This window comes from Hyperolius riggenbachi, chromosome 7, assembly GCF_040937935.1.
Source record: "Hyperolius riggenbachi isolate aHypRig1 chromosome 7, aHypRig1.pri, whole genome shotgun sequence".
Lineage (NCBI taxonomy): Eukaryota > Metazoa > Chordata > Amphibia > Anura > Hyperoliidae > Hyperolius > Hyperolius riggenbachi.
The window spans coordinates 97,941,084-97,963,363 of record NC_090652.1 but is presented as its reverse complement, the minus strand read 5'-3'; the positions used below and the strand labels follow the sequence as shown (position 1 = coordinate 97,963,363).

The following is a 22,280-nucleotide window of genomic DNA, read 5'->3' as shown; positions in this document are numbered from 1 at the left end:
TAATGAATGGGAACTGAGTTCCCAATTTATTCATCTCCCCACTAACGGGCGGCAACGAGTACCCGTGGGGGAGCGAGCAGCCCGCAACTGAAGACAGCTATTTACGGCCCTGGTACTTCAAGTGAAGTTTCCCAGGACGTAATTATACTGCACCTGGTGCAGAAAGTAGTTCATGTTTTGGTTATTATTTAAGCTGAATGGCTCAGTCTTTTAGTCTTCCCACGCTACAATCTATGAATTACTGAGTCAATCTTCTCACCTAGTTCATCGAACCCTCTTCCCTGTCGTCTCTATTGCTGCCAACATGTCCATCCACCAACTCCGACAGAATGTTTCCATTTCCTGCCACTTCCATCTCCGCAACACTGCCAACATTCGACTTTACCTAACCCTCGTCACCGTCAAGCTCCTTATCCATGCTCTGGTCATCTCCCGTCTGGCCTACTTCAATGCCATCCTTTCTGGACTCTCTAAGATCAGACTCCAACTCCTATCTCTACTACTGTAATGCCTTCCTTTCTGGAATCCCTGAGATCAGACTCTGGGGTAGAATCACTAAGCTGCGCTGCTGACAGCAGTGCGTGATAATAATTCTATGCAGCCATAGCGTGCGCTGCTAAATCATGCTCCGCTCTGATAGTTTAATAAGTGCTTCGGAGGCCCGGCAGGTCCAGTGGCTTCAAAGGACGAGATTCCTGGCCCAGTAAGCTGCCTGTCGCTGCATAGCGTGCACTGAGAATTATTACCACACGCTGCTGTCATTAAGCTGTGCTGCTGTAGCAGCGCAGCTTAGTGAATCAACTCTTCTGACTCCTATCTACCATCTGGACTACTGCAAAGCCATTGTTTCTGGACACCATGAGATCAGACCCAGACTCTCATTTCCCTTCTGGAGTACTGCAAAGCCATCCTTTCTGGACTCCCTGAAATCAGACTCCAACCCGTGAAATATCTTATAAATGCAGCTGCCAGGCTCATTCACTCCACTTCCCTCCTTCTTTAGCTACCCCTCTTCCCTCTTCAGCTGCCCAAGTCTTCCCACTTGCTCCCTGCCTCCCTGAGAAGTAAATTTAAACTGCTCTGCCTAGCACACAAATCCCTGCATCTCGGATCTCATCCAGAGACACTTCCCAACCTGTTCTCTCTGATCCTACAAATGTTCACCCCTTACATCACTCGTGAGGCTCCAGGACTTCTCCAGAGCAGCCCTTACTATTTGTATATTTCTACTCATTTTCAGGCAGAGAGGCCTACTGATGTTGTTTGTTGTCGCAAACAATTAGTTCCCTGTTCAGAGGCGTTGCTAGCCCCAAAGATCAGTGGCACATGCCCTATTCTAGAGGCGATGTGCCTGGATATATGTATGTTTATTCTTATCATTGACCCTTGTGGCTAGGGTCCAATTCGGTGCACTCCCCCCTTCCCCTGTATGTTTGTCAGCATGCAGACAGCTTATGCTGGTGTATGCGCATTGTGCACATGGACACATAACATTAGCTCCCTTTGTGCGATTGGTAAGATGCACTGTCTTTCCCAGGAGAGGAAGTTAGGATGTGTGCTCCTAATCCATTGATAGGTTTGATGCAATGAATGTGTTTGCATGTCTGCACTATGCATGTTATAGGGCCAGAGTTAGGACACCTATGTTTACCTGGGTACTTCTGCGCAGTATAGGTGATTAAGCATAAGAATGCATTCTTCTGTGAACTAAAACCCTGGCTTTTAATTTAGCTGTAGGGATAACAGTTGTGCCTGGATGAGTGAATCTGTGAATGCAATTGTTTGAACATTTGCATGTGAGTGTGCGAAGGGTTAATAGATTTTTGCTGGATCTATTCTGGGGTGCCCCGAATGTCCCCAAGGCAGAGTCAGCTGTGGTGCCTCAATGGCAGGAATACTGGATGCTGTGGTGCATCAATCGGGGATATGCTGGGTGCTGTTGTGCCTCTATGTAGGCATACTGGGTGCTGTGGGGCCATGCTGGGTGCTGTGATGCCTTTATGGGAGCATGCAAGGAGCTGTGGTTCTTCCATGGGGCATGCTAGGAGTTGTGGTGCCTCAATTGGAGGCTCGTGGAAGCATGGGAGGGGGTTCACTAGAAGGTCAGGGGAACTGCCAGATAACCTGGCATCAAGTCAGTGCACCCTGCAGAAAGCCAGACCAGCCAGCACCGAAGCCAGGTAACTCTGCCAAGTTATGTTTAAATGGCACTGCCTATTTATCTGATATGCAGCATTTTTTTTTTTTTTGGGGGGGGGGGGGGGGGGAATGGAGAGGGGGTTTTCATCCGACATTTTGCTGGGCAGGCCTACTTAGACTGGCGTTAAGTTTTTGTCAATTTGGCTCACCCATGTCCACACCCACATTCTGGTGCGTGGCCACACCCATTTTTCATCTGGAGTGCTCAAAAGTGCCCCGGATCTCCTAGGATCCTAGCAATGCCCCTGTTACTAGCACAGTCTCTGCTCATGGGCAGCACGGTGGCATAGTGGTTAGCGCTCTCGCCTTGCAGCGCTTGGTCTCCGGTTCGAATCCCAGCCAGGTCAACATCTGCAAGTACAACGAGGAAAAGAGGCGCCCTGATACAAGAAAAGCATCTAAAATCAGCTTAAAAACGATAATATGAGGTAGCTTACCTCAATGATGAAATCGCTGTAATTAATACAAAAGATTTTTATTAGCACAGGCAACGCGTTTCGTGGTCTCAGCCCACTTCATCAGGCCAATAGCAGTGCCAAATAGAAAAAAATCCTCTAGCATAGGGAGGCTCCCTATGCGAGAGGATTTTTTCTATTTGCCACTGCTATTAGCCTGATGAAGCGGGCTGAGACCCTCGAAACGCGTTGCCTGTGCTAATAAAAATCTTTTGTATTAATTACAGAGATCTCGTCATTGAGGTAAGCTACCTCATATTACTTATTGTTTTTAAGCTGATTTTAGATGCTTTTATTATATCAGAGTGCCTCTTTTCCCTCCTTGTGCTAAGTATACCCCCGAACAGATCCTGTCCGAGGGGTGGTGACAGACCACTGGTGGAGTCCCCACAGTGGACTCTGTCCCCCTTTTTTCCATTAAGAGAGCGACCATCCTTCTGGTTCTGGCTAGGACCACCCCGAGTGGAGTCGGGTTTATTGTCTCCACCTGCTTCCTGTGGTTGATTGCCCCCAGCAACCTCCCGTTGTGAGTAGTGCCTCTTATTTACTTTCATTGCGATTGACGTATTACACTACTGGGCTCCCGTCTTTTGTCTCCTGTGCTTTTTACTACAGGGTGCTGAACCACCCCTACCACAATCAACATCTGCAAGGAGTTTGTATGTTCTACTTATTGTTCTTTCAGCTGAAGCAATACTGTCCTTGCTGGCAACCTATAGTAGTGTGCCAAGACAGCTAGGAGGGAGAAGTCAGCATATAGCTGTAGGTCCAAGAGGGGAAGATAAAGCTCTACAAAATTGGTGCAGTTTTTTTTTTCTATTACAAAACAATTTTAAGGCCCGTACAGATTAAACTTGGCCAGGGCAACGGATGATAACCGCCTCTGCCAAGAATCCAGCGTGTGTATGGCAGCCCCAGGCAACCCCCGACCACTCGAGCAGCAATCTGTCCTAACAGATCATTTTGCCTGAACGATGGCTGATAGAATTTTCCTCCGCCCCCCGCACAATGTCACTCCCACGCCGCTCCGCCCTCTGCACAGAACAGAACAAGTTGCTTGCTTGCAAGTGAGAAGCACGTCTGCACAACCTCGAACCCTGCAATGTCGCCCAAGAGATCAGAATCAATTTAAAATGTTTTGTCAATCGCATATAAAAAAACAAACAAACAATGAATGTCTGAACTTGGTGTTTAAAGGGAACCTAAAGCGAGAAGGATATAGAGGCTGACATATTTCCTTGTAAACAATGCATATTGCCTGGCCATCCTGCTAATCCTCTGCCTTTAATACTTTTAGCCATAGACCATAAACAAGCATGCAGCAGATCAGGTGCTCTGACTGAAGTCTGACTGGATTAGTTTCATGCTTGTTTCTTGTGTGCGATTCAGACACTACTGCAGCCAAAGAGATCAGCACGACTGCCAGGCAACTGATATTGCTTAAAAGGAAATAAATATGGAAGCCTGGCTTTAGGTTCCCTTTATAGAGCCCAGGCAAACTACAACTCCAGACATTCGGGAGAGATTAACAAGCCACCCCCCATAAAAGCAAAAACTTCACTGTCAGGCCATTTAAGCTGTGTGCATTCAGCTCCCATGCATTTTTCCGGCAGGTGTAGATGAAACATACCAGTGGCTCAGAAGTTTGTGAAGCTGTCTCAGCTGTTCCTCAAGTTCTCGTTGTTCTTCCTTGCAGCTGTGAAGCGCTTCATTCAGGAGGGACAGCAGCCTGTAACATGAGCAGAGGAGACAATATAAAGCACACACTGGCATATGCCATTGAAGGTAGAGCAGTTTATACGCAGAGACACATGACATCTATCAATACGATACACACATAGACATATGACTATGGTAGGGATTAGATTGTGAGCCCCGAGGCACAGTTAGGGGACAAGACTGCCATTATAACTGGCAGACCCGATCAGCAACTGCACTTCACATGCAACAGGACCACTCCTGGGTCTATCTTTAATACCAGTCCTCTATAGAAACATTACAGTACATTACAACAGAACGTGTTACTAGCCTTTAGGCTAGTGACATGTCTGTATAGAACTTGGCTGTGAACTGTCACCCGAGGGATAGAGTCCCTATGCCAGCGGTTGAAAGCAATTGTGCATGTGTATGCACCTTTAGTTGTTGTAAAGATAAGTTGTTGACAAAGCACTGGGGCCAAGCTTATCAGAAATCAGTGAGGCTTTGCCCCGGCATAGCTTTGGGAATATGCTGTAATATCCCCCAAAATGTCAGTTTTGTCAAGAAAACTTTTCTCTCTTCGATGGTTCATAGTTCTTCCACGTGTAGAAAACATAAATCTAAAGATTGTCATACAAAGGAATATTCTTGTTTTTCTTACCTGTGTGAGGTTTTTGAAGACAGCATTATATAGCCTTCTGGTCTGATCACAAAATGATATAGATGGTCTAGAAATAGAAATAAAAATATAATGATGATCGGAATAAATAAAAGCAGCTCAATTTATAGCTTTCATATGAGGAGTTCAGGGGTAAAGTTAGTTTCCAAACATAAGAGTATTTCCTAAGTATTTCTCTTTAAATGGAAAATTTCACTTTTGTCATATAGAGTGAAGATAGATATTTATAAACGTGCCGATCTGTACTGGGTATGCGTGAATAAGGATCATGCATGTCCATTAGATTTAAGCCACCCGTGCATGGCTGTTTTTCCTCCCTACACAAGGATAGAACCATGATCTGCTTAACATCCACTGGAAACAAAGAAGGAAAGGTCAAAGACCTCAAAGCCAATGTCCTGTTTTTTTTTCTTACTATACCTTTCCTGCAGGGCTGTGGAGTCGGAGTAGGAGCAATTTTGGGGTACCTGGAGCAGGAGTATGTGGTTTCATAAACTGAGGAGATGGATGATTTTTGTACCCATTCCATAGCCCTGCAAAGGCTGTGGAGTTGAAGTCAGAGCAATTTTGGGTACCTAGAGTCGGAGATGGTCGGTCCATAAACTGAAGAGTTTGAGTTGGATGATTTTTGCACCGACTCCACAGCCCTGCCTCCATGGGTGCATGTCATATTGGCGTCGCTCAGAGCCTCGAATCAACTCCGAGGCGGCAGCCGCCAGAGCCCCGAATTACTGCTATGCGGGGTGCGCATCATAGCATTGCTGCTATGACAGCGCCCAGTTTCAGAGCCGCGCGCCGAAATCAGCTGATTCGGCCTCCATACCTCCCAACCTAGCCCAATTGTGTACTTTAAACTGTCCCAAAAATGACCCTATGCTCACCTGTGAGGGTCTTCAACTTCAGGGTCACGTTACTCCACCATGAGGATGGACAGACTATGAACTGGCACTGTCCCATCACCTCCCTCCCATGCAACAATCCCAAGAAACCTTACAAAATTTTGACACTGATGCAACCCACCACATCACATTGCCCCAACCAAGCCCAGCCCCCACCCCCTTTGATATACTGGGTGGGTGGCCTCCCAGATCACTGCAGGTCTTGCCCCAGAAGCACACAGACTCCCCGCATAAAGCCTCAGTGTAAAGTTATTGCTGGAAATTCCAGGGTTCACAGCAATTATATGAGATAGTTTTAGAGAGAGGAGGACAGAAAAAAAATAAAGCTGAAAGCTGTTAATAGATTTTTTTTTAAAAAATATATAAAACTGTAACTCATCTAAAATAACTGGGCTGCAGATAACAAAAGTTATAAAATGCAGCAAGTATACATTATGCAATGCACACTTTTACTTTGATAAAGGATGTGAAATCATTAAGGCAGCTTTCACAGTTAGACGTTACAGGCGCACGTTAGTGCAGCCTGTAACGCAGCCCACCGCACAGTAATGAAAAGTCAATGGGCTGTTCACAGTGCGTTCGTTTGAAGTGCAGCATACTGTGCGTTCTAGCGGCTTAAGCCGCGTTAGACTGTTTGCACAAGCTCAGTATGGGTGTTTTTTTTTATTTTGTGGGCGGAGAAGTGGCGGGGAGAGGCCACTACGTAGCCAGGCACATGGCTACTTTATATTCACTGCACTTGCAGTGTTTACTTCCAGGAGCGGCCGCTGATTGGCTGGCGGGACCACGTGACGCGGAGAGCTCACGTGGTCTCCGCAGCGCATCCGACAGAGCAGGCGCACCAAGAGCTGCTTTTTACGCGGCTCTTGGTAGTGTCCTCCTCCAACACCACCAGGTGTTGCGTTAGGGGCACGTTATGCGACCAAAACGTCCCCTAAAACTAACTTAATATTGATGATTTTGGCATACAGCTCATGAAAACCCAAATTTCCTATCTCAAAAAATTAGCATATTTCATCCGACCAATAAAAGAAAAGTGTTTTTAAAACAAAAAAAAGTTAACCTTCAAATAATTATGTTCAGTTATGCACTTAATACTTGGTCGGGAATCCTTTTGCAGAAATGACTGCTTCAATGCGGCGTGGCATGGAGGCAATCAGCCTGTGGCACTGCTCAAGTGTTATGGAGGCCCAGGATGCTTCAATAGCAGCCTTAAGCTCATCCAGAGTGTTGGGTCTTGCGTCTCTCAACTTTCTCTTCACAATATCCCACAGATTCTCTATGGGGTTCAGGTCAGGAGAGTTGGCAGGCCAATTGAGCACAGTAATACCATGGTCAGTAAACCATTTACCAGTGGGTTTGGCACTGTGAGCAGGTGCCAGGTCGTGCTGAAAAATGAAATCTTCATCTCCATAAAGCTTTTCAGCAAATGGAAGCATGAACCCACTTTTGAACCAGAAACAGCGGCAGAAGCGCCTGACCTGGGCTACAGAGAAGCAGCACTGGACTGTTGCTCAGTGGTCCAAAGTACTTTTTTCAGATGAAAGCAACTTTTACATGTCATTCAGGAAATCAAGGTGCCAGAGTCTGGAGGAAGACTGGGGAGAGGGAAATGCCAAAATGCCTGAAGTCCAGTGTCAAGTACCCATAGTCAGTGATGGTCTGGGGTGCCATGTCAGCTGCTGGTGTTGGTCCACTGTGTTTTATCAAGGGCAGGGTCAATGCAGCTAGCTATCAGGAGATTTTGGAGCACTTCATGCTTCCATCTGCTGAAAAGCTTTATGGAGATGATGATTTCATTTTCCAGCACGACCTGGCACCTGCTCACAGTGCCAAAACCAGTGTTCTCCCCAGGATTAATCAAGTGGGCGCGCCGCCCGGGTAAATTCAATTACCGCCCGGCTGGCGGTGCTCCAGCTATCTTCACCGGTGCCCGGCTATTGCGCTGGGCTCTCTCATAAAAAAAAAACAAAAAAAAAAACAAGCAGCGCTGCTCCGTGCACAAGATCTCGCGCTTCCCGGCGAGCTCGTGCATTCATTGGCTGAGCAGTAGAGGTGGGACCAACGCGCGAGGCTGAAGACTGTCTCTTCAGAGACTCCGTGCAGTAGTAGGGGGCGGGACCAGCGCGTGAGGCAGCCGACAGTTCAGAGGCGCGCATTGAGGCTGTCTGCGTGCACGGACGCTGTCAAGCCTGTAAGTATGCTATAACAGGCTGACAGGCCGTGTGATGTAAAGCCATATGAGGGATGTTGCGGGCGGGTTGTCGGGGGCTATTTGGGAGCTATTGCAGGGAATAAATACAGATCGAGTAAAAAAAAGAAAAAAAAATACACAACGAGTAAAAAAAAAAAAAACTGCTAAAACCCCCCCTGAAAACAGCAAATATACATAACATAAAGTATAAGTGATTAATCAAAGGAAATAGCGCTAGCAACATCCTGTTGCTCATAATAAATCGACGCAACTTAATTTTGTTTCCTTGCATGCTACTTGCACTAGTGACAGCGTTGTGTGCATAACTAAGCAATGGCTGCAGCTTACAGTTGCTTAGTTATGTACGCTACGCGAACACGTGCGTGCAGGGAAACAAATTAAGTTGCGCTGATTTATTAGTGCAACCAACAGGAGGTTGCTTGCGCAATTTCCTTTGATGAATCAACCTCATAGAGTCATATTAAAGGAGTTGTAAGGCAAATTTAAAAAAATGAACGCTACTTACCGGGGGCTTCCTCCAGCCCCAAGCTCCCAGGACCTCCCTCGCCGCATCTCTGCGCGCAGCCGTTTGCCGGAGCTCCGACCCGGTCCCCGGCGATGACATCAGAGCGACCTGGAGGTCGCTCTGTACTGCGCCTGCGCGATCGGCGCTGTCAATCACCGCTACGTGGGCCGGAGCGGACTGCTCCTCATCAAACATGCTTGTTCGGGTTCTATGGCTTAAAGTATTAGAGGCAGAGGATCAGCAGGATAGCCATTGTTTAAAAGGAATTAAATATGGCAGCCAACATATCCCTTTGGCTTCAAATGTCCTATAAATGTAACACAAATATTCTGGTACAAGTATTAAATCTTAAATAAAAGTCTTATTAAGCTTTGAAAAATAAGTAATAATTAAGGCACATTTAATTTTCCACACCTTCAAATTTCCCCCGTGCCCCACCCGGCTACTTTTTCATACATCCCGGCTGGAAAAAAATCCTGGGGAGAACACTGCAAAACCACTGGTAAATGGTTTACTGACCATGGTATTACTGTGCTCAATTGGCCTGCCAACTCTCCTGACCTGAACCCCATAGAGAATCTGTGGGATATTATGAAGAGAAAGTTGAGAGACGCAAGACCCAACACTCTGGATGAGCTTAAAGAGACTCTGTAACAAAATTTTCATCCTTATTTATTCTATCCTATAAGTTCATATGCCTGTTCTAATGTGGTCTGGCTTACTGCATCCTTTCCTACTTGCACAGTGGCTGTATTATCTCCGTTATATGATCTAATCTTCTCTCCTCTGTAGGGTCTGTCCGGCTGAGACACTCAGGCTGGAATGTGCAGGGCTGCTTGTGATTGGATAGAAACATACACACCCTCACCAGGCCCCCTGCAGGCTCTGTATGACTCACACACTCTGCTTGTGTGAGCCTATCACAAGCTGGTTAGTTTGTTTGTAAACACTGCATAAAAATGGCAATTACAAGCCAGGTTTGCAGCAGGGAGTGGCAGAAACAGCACAGAGGTGCCCAGGAGAACATAATGAATAGAATGGTATGCTTTTTGTTGTAAGAATTTTAGAGTACAGATTCTCTTTAAGACCGCTATCGAAGCATCCTGGGCCTCCATAACACCTGAGCAGTGCCACAGGCTGATTGCCTCCATGCCACGCCGCATTGAAGCAGTCATTTCTGCAAAAGGATTCCCAACCAAGTATTGAGTGCATAACTGAACATAATTATTTGAAGGTTGACTTTTTTTGTTTTAAAAACACTTTTCTTTTATTGGTCGGATGAAATATGCTAATTTTTTGAGATAGGAAATTTGGGTTTTCATGAGCTGTATGCCAAAATCATCAATATTAAAACAATAAAAGGCTTGAAGTACTTCAGTTGTGTGTAATTAATCTAAAATATATGAAAGTCTAATGTTTATCAGTACATTACAGAAAATGATGAACTTTATCACAATATGCTAATTTTTTGAGAAGATCCTGTACATGAGCAGATAAAAAGGTCACATCCAGGCTTCTCTGTAAACTTCTGTCTCACTCATAATCCCGAGCCTCAACCAAGCTGCTCAGCTCTGATAGATTTATTTCATGTAAGCATAGAACATTGTAGCAATCATGAAGTTTAGTTTCACATTAGCCATACATTATTCAGAGAAAATGGACAGGATATCAGGCTTATTAATGTTATTTTTCCAAGTCAAGCTGTCAGTGTTGGATTAATTCATGGCTTAACATTTGTAGTGGTTGGATTGGTAAATATTTAAGATGTTTCGAAAACATGAAAAACAAAACAACCAGTCTAGACTGGAACAAAACATCTAGGCTAGACTGCACTAATAAGCTGAGCTGTATCCATCCAGACAGAGAGGAAAATGAGTATGCATTCATTACCAAGACTGAATGAAGATGTAGCAGACAAAATCAAGTAAAGCCATTTCTGCTGCCTCAGCCATAGAATTTAAAGTTGATCTGTCCCCAACCAAAAACCTGCCACAAATATGCATCTATTAATCTCTAGATGACAGCTTGAGTAGCAAAATATAAGGACCAATTGGGGAGTAGTAATGGTCATGCCTAGGAGAAATCATGGAGATCAGTTTGGTCTGGTGATAGATATCCAAGTCTCTGATTTGCTAGTCAAGATCATGTGCCAAGGCAGGATGTAATGACCGCAAATAAGAGCTAAATCTATCAGTTGATGAAACAACGAGAGGTACAGACTAACCAGCAAGCTCAAGCTCACTCCAACCTGAATTATCACAAATTCTGTTTTAAGAAAGCAAACTTGTTTTTTTTTTGATGAAACAAGTCACATGCTTCTCCAGGAGTTCCACAACACATCCGCCACTCTTCAACCTTTGAAATTTGTAAACGCTCCCCCAAAACTCACTTTTTCCAACAAGTACACACTAACTTAGGCTATTCCCCCTTCGACCTCTGGCCAAGTTGTACTCCTTACTAGATAACCTAAACGCACACTGCCTCTAGGTATAAATATTATATACTACCCCAACTCTTGTTGTCATCGCCAACCGCCCCCCCCCCCCCCCCATTCCTTTGTATTGTAAGCTTGCAAAGGCAGTGCTCTCTCACCCTTTTGTGTCTTGGAACATGTTATTGTAACGATGGGTGTCAGCACGCAGAGAGAATCTGATTCTTGGCGATCTGCAGTACCCCCAAGAATGCAGATATACGCCTGATTATCGATCATCTGCAGAATCAGCGATAATACAGATGTATTGCTAACCTCTGGATACCAGAATAGTGAGAGTGTTTGGTGCAATAGTAACAACTCTGAGTGGAGACCACCAGAGGAGCTGGCGGCCTAAGACTCCTGAGGAATTCACCCCTGACTGTGGGTGATATTCCTGTAGCCTGTGGACCCCTGGGTGAGGGACCGAGGCTGGGTTGCAGGAAGCCCTGCAGCTAATATGAAAGGTATTGCCCTGGACTGGGCTAACGTAGTACAGAAATAGCACAATCCTAGTCTGTGTGTGAGGTCCATAGTCACAACACCCTGGAACTAGTCTGGAGCATAACATAAATGATAATACAATTCCCTAGTCTTGGGTGTGAGTTCCGTGATCATCAACACCCTGGAACTAGTCTAACAAATAAACAGTACAAGGTAATCTAACTCAGTGTGAATTCCCAAGTCCTCTTGGTTCAAACACACTGTAAGGATCTGACTATGGTCTGAATGCTTCCACAAAGTGTTTGCAATGACAGACAACCAGCAACTGACAAGCAGCAGAATATATAGTAGCTGGACTCTGCCGCCACTCAGCCAATCATAAGTCCTGCAGGAATCAGCTGATCTTCCTGATCAGCTGACACTTCCCCTGCTGGTATAAAGGTCCTGAGTTCAGGCCCACGCGCGCGTAGCTCTGCATCTTGCCTATGTGCACTAACAGACCCAGCCACACCAAGCGCACGCCGCTGCATGCAAACCGCCGCGTTGGACGCGGAAACGGCCGCTTTGCTGACAGGACATGCGTCGGCCTTTCCGCATTCCACCATACTACCAGACGCGTGTCTATGCGTGCAAACCGCCGCGCTGGACGCGGAGTCAGCCGCCTTGCTCTTGACACACGCGGCGGCTTTTCCGTGTTTTCTCACAGTACCCCCCCCCCCCCCTGAGGAGTGGACTCCGGACATCTCCTTCCTGCCTTTCCAGGATGTAAGTTAGAGAATTTTCTTTTTATCTCATACTCAGGCCGGCCATCAATCAATCAATCAACCCAGGGAGGGAGGGAGTGGAATCCACCTGCAGCGCTGACCCGGGCAGGGACACAGGAAATGATTTCTTGTCAGCCTGTTTTTTCGGTGGTAGAATGGTTTTGGGCCCAAAACCCCTGTCTAAAGCGTCTGCTTTGGGGCTTTTGCTATCAGATTTATGCATGAGAGGTAACCGTGAGGAACAGGAACCATTAGTAATATCTGTACCCTGTCCTGCCTTTCCTGCGACCTGTAGCCTGGTTTTATTCACCTCACCCTTCTTTAAACAGTACTCATGACAATGGGCTGACCAGTTCAGCAGCTGTCCTGAAGCCCACTCAATCAGTGGAGAGTGAAGTTGTAACCAGGGCATACCGAGAACAACAGCAGAGCCCTTCATCGGCAGGACCAGGAACTGTAAACTCTCTTCATGCAATGCCCCTAAACAACATGACAGTAGGGGGGTTTGGCAAAGAAACTGGGCACTGCGCAATGGAGAGTCATCCACTGCAGTGACCGAAATCTGCCGGTCGGGTGCAGATAACGGTATCCCCAAACTTTTGGCAAAATCGTAATCTATGAGGTTCGCTGACGAACCCGAGTCCACCATGGCTTCTGCGGACTTGGTCCGACCTTCCCATGTAACCGAACAAGGAAGGATCAGCCGACCGTCGTTCAGGGATGAACCCTGCTCACCTAAGGTTTTGACTAATCCTAGGCGATAGCATTTGTCTGATCTAGTGGACCCATGTAAAACGTTCTTCTTTGGGCTCCTGCAACTCTTTTCCCCCAGACTCAACCTTGTGTACCCAATTTGCATATGTTCGCCTGGGGGTGAGGGAGACCGAGAAGAATCGTGTAAGATAGACCTTCTGGCCACTCTACCACGAACCTGTCTCTGGTGGCGCAACCGGCGATCTATCTGTATGGCCAAAGAGATTGCCTCATCCAGTGATTCGGGCTCAGGATGACCTATCATTACCTCATGAATGTTATCTGACAATCCGGCCAAAAAACAGTCAAGAAGAGCGAATGCGTCCCATCTAGCCGAGACTGCCCACCTCCTGAACTCCGTAGCATAATTCTCTACCGGACCTTTGCCCTGACGTAGAAGCTTGAGCTTCCGTTCAGAAGTCGAGGCGATGTCCGGGTCATCGTAAATCATAGCCATAGCCTTAAAAAATTCATCGACCGAGGTCAGGGCCTGATACCCAATAGGAAGACCATATGCCCAGGTCTGGGAATCCCCTGACAACAGAGTCTTAATAAATGTAATTCTCTGTGCCTCGGTTCCAGACGAGTTAGGCCTTAACTCAAAGTATGATAACACTCTATTTCTAAAGTTCCGAAAGTCAGATCTGTCGCCAGAAAATTTTTCAGGCACGGACATACGGATGTCCGTAACTAGAGGAGATCGCACTGAGTTCATAGCTGATTGAAGTTCCTGAATAGCCCCAAATATCTGGCATATCTGGGTCTGTTGGTTCAAAACTGCCGCGGAAAGTTGGTTTACCGCGGTGGTCAGGACTTCAACATGGCTATACAGTGCGTCCATTTGGGTTCGGTCTGTCATTCTGTAACGATGGGTGTCAGCACGCAGAGAGAATCTGATTCTTGGCGATCTGCAGTACCACCAAGAATGCAGATATACGCCTGATTATCGATGATCTGCAGAATCAGCGATAATACAGATGTATAGCTAACCTCTGGATACCAGAATAGTGAGAGTGTTTGGTGCAACAGTAACAACTCTGAGTGGAGACCACCAGAAGAGCTGGCGGCCTAAGACTCCTGAGGAATTCACCCCTGACTGTGGGTGATATTCCTGTAGCCTGTGGACCCCTGGGTGAGGGACCGAGGCTGGGTTGCAGGAAGCCCTGCTGCTAATATGAAAGGTATTGCCCTGGACTGGGCTAACGTAGTACAGAAATAGCACAATCCTAGTCTGGGTGTGAGGTCCGTAGTCACACCACCCTGGAACTAGTCTGGAGCATAACATAAATGATAATACAATTCCCTAGTCTTGGGAGTGAGTTCCGTGATCATCAACACCCTGGAACTAGTCTGGAGCATAACATAAATGATAACACAATTCCCTAGTCTTGGGTGTGAGTTCCGTGATCATTAGGCTACTGCCGAGCAACGCACCCTCTCTCTATGGAGGTAGGAAAAGAGATGACAGCACAGAGTCAGTTTAACTCGAGTCAAGTGTAGTTTGCCTTCAGTTCAAGAAAACCTTAAATTTTTATTCACCAATATAACTTGCAACATGAAATGATATCAGACTAAATGTAAACAAAACAACTACTGAATGCATTGCAGTGATTAAATGCAACTGGTATTTCAGTTAGCTTATGAACGCATGCAAAAGACTATAGAAGAAGCAAACTATCCAAGGGTTCGCACACTGTGGTTGTGCATGCAAATAATTTTATTCCATGTTACGTGGACCACCATTTTTTTGTGTCCCATGATGAGGGAAACCTGCAGTGGCCCCTCAACTATTGTTTGTGAGCAAACAGCTGTACTTACATAATATGGAATACATTACTTGCTTATAAGTAAACACGGTGTGCGATTTCTTGGATTGTACGCTTCACTGACATTTGGTCCAGCACCTACCCTAAAAAAGTCTGAATGGTGAGCGATCCTGTAGTAAATTATTGTTACTTCATAGGGTTCCCAGCAGCAACTGTGATACAAGAGTGTCCAAGTTTTCTGCCAGTCAATAGCAGTGATGGGAATTCCGGCTCCCATTAAAGAGCCGGCTCTTACGGCTCTTCATTAAATATCACTAGACACCACTCAGAATCGGAGTAAAAGCCCCGCCCCCATGACAACTCCAGACTGCTTCTCTGACTGGGGCAATCCCTCCTGCTACTGCTCTGCCCCATACACTCCTACAAGCTGCAAGAGGAGGACTACATCTCCCAGAATGCCTCAGCGCCCTTTATTGCACAGCAAATCAGAGCTGTGTGGGGTGGCTGAGGCATCAGCTCTTTCAAAACTGAGAACCGGCTCTTGTCGTTCGCAGCAAAGAGCCGGCTCGTTCGCGAACGACCCATCACTAGTCAATAGGTTATTCAGGGTCTGGAAAATGAGTAACAATGGCCCCAACAATGTGCAGCTAATTAGGCTACTTTCACATTGACATGTTCAGGACCGATTTAAGCTGCCATTCCTCCCAACCCCCCCCCCCCCCCCATCTCCTCCTTCACCCCTATGCTCCCCTGCACCGGTTTTATCAGTATTGTAACTTACCTGTCCCAGTGTGCTGCTCCGTCCAAGCTCCCCTTCTTCATCCTGACGGCTGCCTCTTCTCCATGACCCAGCACATGTTATGTGTAATAATATGCGCTTGGTCACAAAGAAGACGCAGCCAATGATGGCGCATAGACAGATCAGCACAGCGGAAAGGTGAGGTAAACGTTGCATGGGCTATGGGAGCAATCGGGGGAGACCTGGGAGGGCTCAGCAGCGTGGGGTGGTTACAAGGAGAGAAAGCTGGGTGCCTTACAGGAGAGAGATGGTGACACTGCTGGCACGCAGGAGCGCGTGCGTATTGATGGTGAGGGTAAGGTAGGTTTTTTTGGCTACCTATGGGGGAATATGAGGGGGGAGGGAAGAGGAGGGCACAGAGGGGTGTGTAGCACCATCGCTTATGTGCCTATAGGCTCCTGAACTGTGAATCCATCTCTGTGTGGGAGGGTAAAACTGGGTGTAACCCCTACAGTGCATTATTTCAGGCTCACTCCAGCAAGCATATATAGATCAGTTCAGTTGGTAGAAATGTTTACAACAATCTGTAAAAACTCTGACACTAAGCTCGTGGCAGGAAGGGGATAGAGAGGGAGGTCGCAAGTTCAAATGTACAAAATCTCGAAATATTCTATTAATAGGTGGGAAGTAAATACCTGTCAATGGATTCGGCTCACATTTTGTAGGAATCGCAGCGAATCAGCCCGGGAAAGTCGTATAGAGGAAGCAGGAAGTACACGTGCTCAGCAGCTCTGGTGACTGTTGCTGGGAAGAAGACGCTAAGCTTTTCTCCACCTATCATAAACTCCATCACAGCTCTGCGGCTTCTGCGGCCCCGCCTGCAGTTTCACTTGTTGCTAGTGTTACGTTTTTTTGATTCCCCTCCACTCTTGCATTGCAGAGCACAGTAAGTTCTCTGCAGAAAACTGGAGGAGATGGTGTGGTCAGCGCACTGGAAATGCATGATGCTCCTCCAAGATGGCATAAATCGGGACAGACCGGCATTTTAGTAGTGCGGGGACTGAGCAGCATGCTGCTCCATTAGGAAGAAAAGAAAGGTTTTCGTGCATTAGGCAAATATCAAACAGCTAATTCTAATTTCCAAACCCACCACCAGAGCAGGGACAAGGTCCTCCAGCACCCAAGGCTGAGACACCAAAGTGCGCCCCTCCATCCCTCCCACCAGTGGCGTAGCTTTGGAGCTGTGGGCCCCGATGCAAGTTTTACATTGGGGCCCCCCAAGCACTCTATACATAACAATTGATACGGCGCACCAAAACCTGCCAAGAACAACTACAGTGTCAGAGGTGCAAGAAGGGGATGGGGAACAGCTTGTTAATGATTACCACTATTCAAAGTGTCTATAGAAGTGATTATTACCAGCACAGGACCAATAGAGAGCTAATACTGCATTTGAGGGAGGGCCCTTTGGGGCCCCTCTGGCCCAAGGGCCCCGATGCGGTCGCTACCGCTGCAACCCCTATTGCTACGCCCCTGCCTCCCACCCCAGCTGTCACACACTGATTGCTATTAGACTAAGAGGCCCACAGGGCCCACAACCTCCCCAACACCTTAATATCTAGTTATCTAGCTTGCAGTCACTGCTATGTATCCCCTTTTCTTAATTATTTCTGCTTTATACACAATTAGGAATGACAGCTGAATGAATTGTGCGCCCCCTCCTACACTGCACCCTGAGGCTGGAGCCTCTCCAGCCTATGCCTCGGCCCGGCCCTGCCCACCACTTAAACGTAAAGTCACGAGATCAATAAACAATTCATACTGGGGTTTATAGTTCTGGCAATTACAACTTGTGTGTACTACAAATGTTATTGATATCTATCTTTTTGGTAGTACTGTTTGAAAGGAACCCCAGGTGAGAGACATATGGAGGCTATTTCCTGTGAAACAATGCACATTACTTGGCTGTCCTGTTGATCCACTGTCTCTAATACTTTTATCCATTGACCCTGAAAAAAGCGTACAGATTAGATGTTCCTGACAAGATAAGTTGCATGCTTCTTTCAGGGTGATTGCCAGAAAGATCAACAAGACTGCCAGGCAACTAGTATTGTTTAAAATAATACTAGTTGCCTTTCAGTCCTGTCAATCTTTCTGGCAATCACCCTAAGCTCCAGCTAGCATTAGCTTTTGCCAAAGAACCGGCTGTACGGTTCCGATGTCTGTTCGAACGGACAAAAAAATGCTGCAGGACCTAATTTCCCAGACCGTTTCGCTTAGCGGAACGGAAATGGAAAGTTTTGCAGCCTAATAGGAACCAAGGGAAAACAGACGTTTTACAACATGCTGGCTGTAAAACAGACCGTTTTCACCAGATCCAGATGGCCGGTTCCGTTAAAAACGCAGATGTGAACCGGGCCTAATAGAAGTATGCAGCTAATCTTGTAAGTTTTTTTGTCAGAAACAGCAGATCCGTGTGCTTTTTTCAGGGTCTATGGCTGAACGTATTAGAGGGAGTGGATCAGCAGGATAGCCAGGCAATGTGCATTGTTTAAAAGAAAATAAATATGTCAGCCTCCATATGTCTCTCACACTCATGGAATCCATGAACTTTACACTGAAAACTTGATGTGACTATTGTGAGTAGTATTCCCCATTCTTCTTCATTAACAACAACCCTAAGGCCTTGTTCACATTGCACTCCGTTCGCGTGGCCATTAGCGTTGGGCGTTTTTTGGCACATATTTTTCATTTCAATTCCCGGCGCTAGGGTGGGCGATTAGTTTTTGTGCTAAGCGGTTTTCTAAGCGTTTTTCCCGAGCGGGTTTGTAATTCACTCCCTGACGCAAGTCAGGAAGTGAACTCTTTGATCCAGAAAATAATAAATACAATGTAAAAACGCACAAAGCGATTTTGTGAGCGTTTGCATTTCTCCTATACCGTCCATTGAGGCGGAATCGCCTCAAAAATGGTCCACGCAGGATCCGCGTTGATATGAACCTTCTCACAGACATTCATTGCACAAGTGTTTCAAAAGCGCACACGGGATAAAAAAATTGAGAAAACGCCTGCAGTGTGAACTCGCTCTTAAAGCTTGGCTAATATAAATGTGTGTGTGTATATATGGATGTATGTATGTATATATATATATATATATATATATATATATATATATATATATATATAGTGGGATAGTTAGCAGGTGCTTTTTCACTTTTGGACAGGTACAGTGCAAAGCAAGTCTGGAGACAGTCACTAATATCACTGCTTATTTTGTGGTTTATAGGCTATGTACAATATATACAGGAAACAGAGATGGGCTATTCTGCAACTTAAAGATGAGAGTTCCTCTCTACAGGGAGCAAACATAGTGTTTGTCCCAAATCAACATAAACAATTGAAAAACGCAAGCCAGTCTTTTCTAGTACAAATTTCAGATATCTTTTTGTTTGTCAGTTCAGCTCAGCTGTGTGCTTCGCAGAAAATGATTGGCTTTTGGCTGACTAACAAGCCTCCTTGTGAGAGAACATTAAAGTGGATTTTTTTTCCTTAGCACCTGCTTCAGAGAGAATACCAAATCCTAGAGTGCAATTAAAATGGAGGAGATAAATCTATGACATACAAAAACACCAACAATTACTTTGTCAGACATTCTTTGCAACTGCCACTACATATACAGTTGCAGAAAAAGAGAGTCTTGGAAAGATTGGTTGATGGTGTGTGTGTATTTTTTCCCCAGATTTATCTCCTCTGCAGTGCCACTTTCAGAATTTTGTGTCCTCCTTGATAGAGGTGATCAAGGGGTTGATTCACTATAACAAATAGCGTGTCTTATCAGAGTTAGCATGCCTTATCGGAGTAGCATAGCGAGCACTAAGAACTTATGCCTGCTAATTGGCAATGACGGGAGCTCCACCTGTCCTGCCCTGAGCCCCTGCAGGTCCAATCACTTTAACCACTTAAGCCCAACTGGACGAACATTTTCGTCCAGTTGGGCTGCGCATACTCCGGACCGTTTGCCCTGCAATCAATGAATGGGATTATACAGTAGATCCCATTCATTGATCGAAGCCCCCCGCAGAAAAACCGACAGCCTCTAATCAGAGGCTGCGGTTTTTCTGAGTTACAAAAAGTTTCCCGTCTTCTTCCTGGAAGCGTACGATCATGCTTCCAGGACTTTTTCACTGTGGCCATCTTGTGGCCAAATAGTAAAACGACACACACATCCATTTTTTTTAATAAATACATTTTTTTACATTCAAAATTAGCTGTTTACCTCCCACACCAAAAATTACCCACATACAATTTTTAATACAAAAAAAACAAAACACAAACATAAATAGTTACCTAATGGTATGAACTTTTTAAATATGCATGTCAAAGGAGTATATTAATATAATGTTTTAAATTATGGGCTTGTAAATAATGATGGACGCAAATTGAAAAAATGCACCTTTATTTCCAAATAAAATATCGGTGCCAAACATTGTGATAGGGACATAATTTAAAGGGTGTAATAATAAATGGACAAATAAAATACATGGGTTTTAATTACAGTAGCATGTATTAATTTCAAACTATAATGGCCAAAAACTGAGAAATAATGATTTTTTCCATTTCTTTCTTAATATTCCTGTTAAAATGGATTTAGAATAAAATAATTCTTAGCAATATGTATCACCCAAAGAAAGCCTAATTGGTGGCAGAAAAAACAAGATATAGACCAATTAATTGTGATGAGTAGTGATAAAGTTATTGGCAAATGAATGGGAGGTGAAAGTTTCTCAGATGCAAAAAATAAACAACCCTTCGGGCTTAAAGAGAGTCTGAAGCGAGAATAAATCTCGCTTCAGACCTCATAGATAGCAGGGGCACGTGTGCACCTGCTAAACCGCCGCTATCCCGCGGCTTAACGGGGGTCCCTGATCCCCCAAATACCCTCCGTAATGCGGGGGAGCGCTTCCTGGTTGGGGCAGGGCTAACGCGTCTGTCAGCGCGTATCTCCGCCTCTCCCCGCCCCTCTCAGTCTTCCTTCACTGAGAGGGGCGGGGGAGAGGCGGCGATGCGCCGCTGACAGACGCGACTGGAGGTAGGGCTGCAGCCGTTAGCCCTGCCTCCAGGAGCGACCAAGTGTCGCAATGGGGGGTTTGGGGGTGAAGGGACCCCCGTTTAGCGGCGCTATAGCGGCGGTTTAGCAGGGGCACACGTGCCCCTGCTAACTATGAGCTCTGAAGCGAGATTTGTTCTCGCTTCAGAGTCTCTTTAAGTGGTTAAAGGACATTATCCCCACACTTTGATTGGCCCAGTAGGCTGCCTGTCACTTGACAGGCAGCCTATTGGGCAAATAAAAGTGCGGGGATAATGTCCTTTAAAGTGATTGGACCCACAGGGGCTCAGGGCAGGACGAGTGGAGCTCTCGTCATTGCCAATTAGCAGGCATACGTTCGTAGCGTTCGCTATGCTACTCTGATAAGACATGCTAACCCTGATAAGGCACGTTAACTCTGATAATTTATGTTAACTCTGATAAGGCACGCTATTTATTATAGTGAATCAACCCCCAAGTGAGTAAATAGATCCACATCAGAAATTACTTGTTCCCGGAGAGGACTGCTCAGTTTGGAAATAAGAGTTCAATCAGCCCAGCATGGCTTAGCCTGAAACTGGGAGAACATACTAGGTGTGTGCTAGGCTGCAAAAATGATATTTGTGATTTGAGTCACTTCCCCCCCCCCCCCCCCCCCCCAAAAAAAAAAAAAAATTAACCATTTCCAGACCATTTTCCAAGTCATGTTTGTGGCCGCTTATTTCTGACAGGATGTAGATTTCAACATCGCCGTTGCATGTTCCCACCGCTACCGACGATTGCGTCCCTCTGCATCGATTGCAGCTCACTTGCCCTACGGTCTCTATGACGCACAGCTCTGTGAGCAGGTCAGGAGCCGATTTAATTTGCTTCTGACCCTGTCATCACTGTGAGCCATTCTCATTGGCTCACATTGATCACAGGGTCAGGAGCCAATGAAATCAGCCGATTTCATTGACCAGGTCACAGAGCTCTACCATCATAGACGGCAGAGTGGGTGGGCTGAGGCGACCGGTGAATGGCGAGATTGGCGGATTTGTGCGGCGATGCGTCGGTATGCACTGATTTTTGGTACCAGTGGTCTCTGGTCCTTAAGGTGCCAGAGACCACTGATACTGAAGTGGTTAAAGGAACACTTTGAAAACACATCTACACATCAGATCTCAGTGTAAGAAAAAATGTCAGAAAATCTCATATTAATTTAGAGAAATTATCTCTGTCTAGCTTTAGGTTGATTATCTATGTTTTAAAATGTTCTGCAAATAATTTGAGTGAATTTCAAGATTTTATGATTAAAAAAAGGAACTTTGGGGGCGGAGCCGACCATGGAGGAGTGAGGTCGTGTTGAAGCTGAGCTCCTGTCCCGATGTGCCTTAGAAAGCATACAGACTAGCAACACCTTCTCAAAAAGAGACCTAAGGGGCATGAGGAGAGCGGAGAGACAACCCGCAAAGAAAAGGTGCCCACCATCCCCTAAGCAGAGGCCGGTAACCCGATATTTTCAAGCAGCACGTTCCACTGCTGAACCACCTAAGATGGCGGACACAGCGGACCAGGCCGCAACATCTTCCTCTATGAAGGCGGGACCCTCAGCCCTATGCAATCTAG

At 46.0% G+C, this 22,280-nt stretch overlaps 1 protein-coding gene across 1 annotated transcript in view; it reads right to left on the bottom strand.

Annotated features, from left to right (window-relative positions):
* TEDC2 (tubulin epsilon and delta complex 2) overlaps positions 1-16,388 on the bottom strand; it is a 106,492-nt gene extending 90,104 nt beyond the window's left edge. Inside the window, exons 1-3 of the mRNA XM_068244421.1 lie at positions 16,282-16,388; positions 5,014-5,080; positions 4,285-4,383 (exon numbers count right to left, since the gene is read on the bottom strand). Coding sequence (XP_068100522.1) covers positions 4,285-4,383; positions 5,014-5,039 — 125 coding nt within the window. The 5' untranslated portion in view covers positions 5,040-5,080; positions 16,282-16,388. The remainder of the gene's footprint in view (positions 1-4,284; positions 4,384-5,013; positions 5,081-16,281) is intronic.
* Between the last annotated feature and the right edge of the window lie 5,892 nt (positions 16,389-22,280).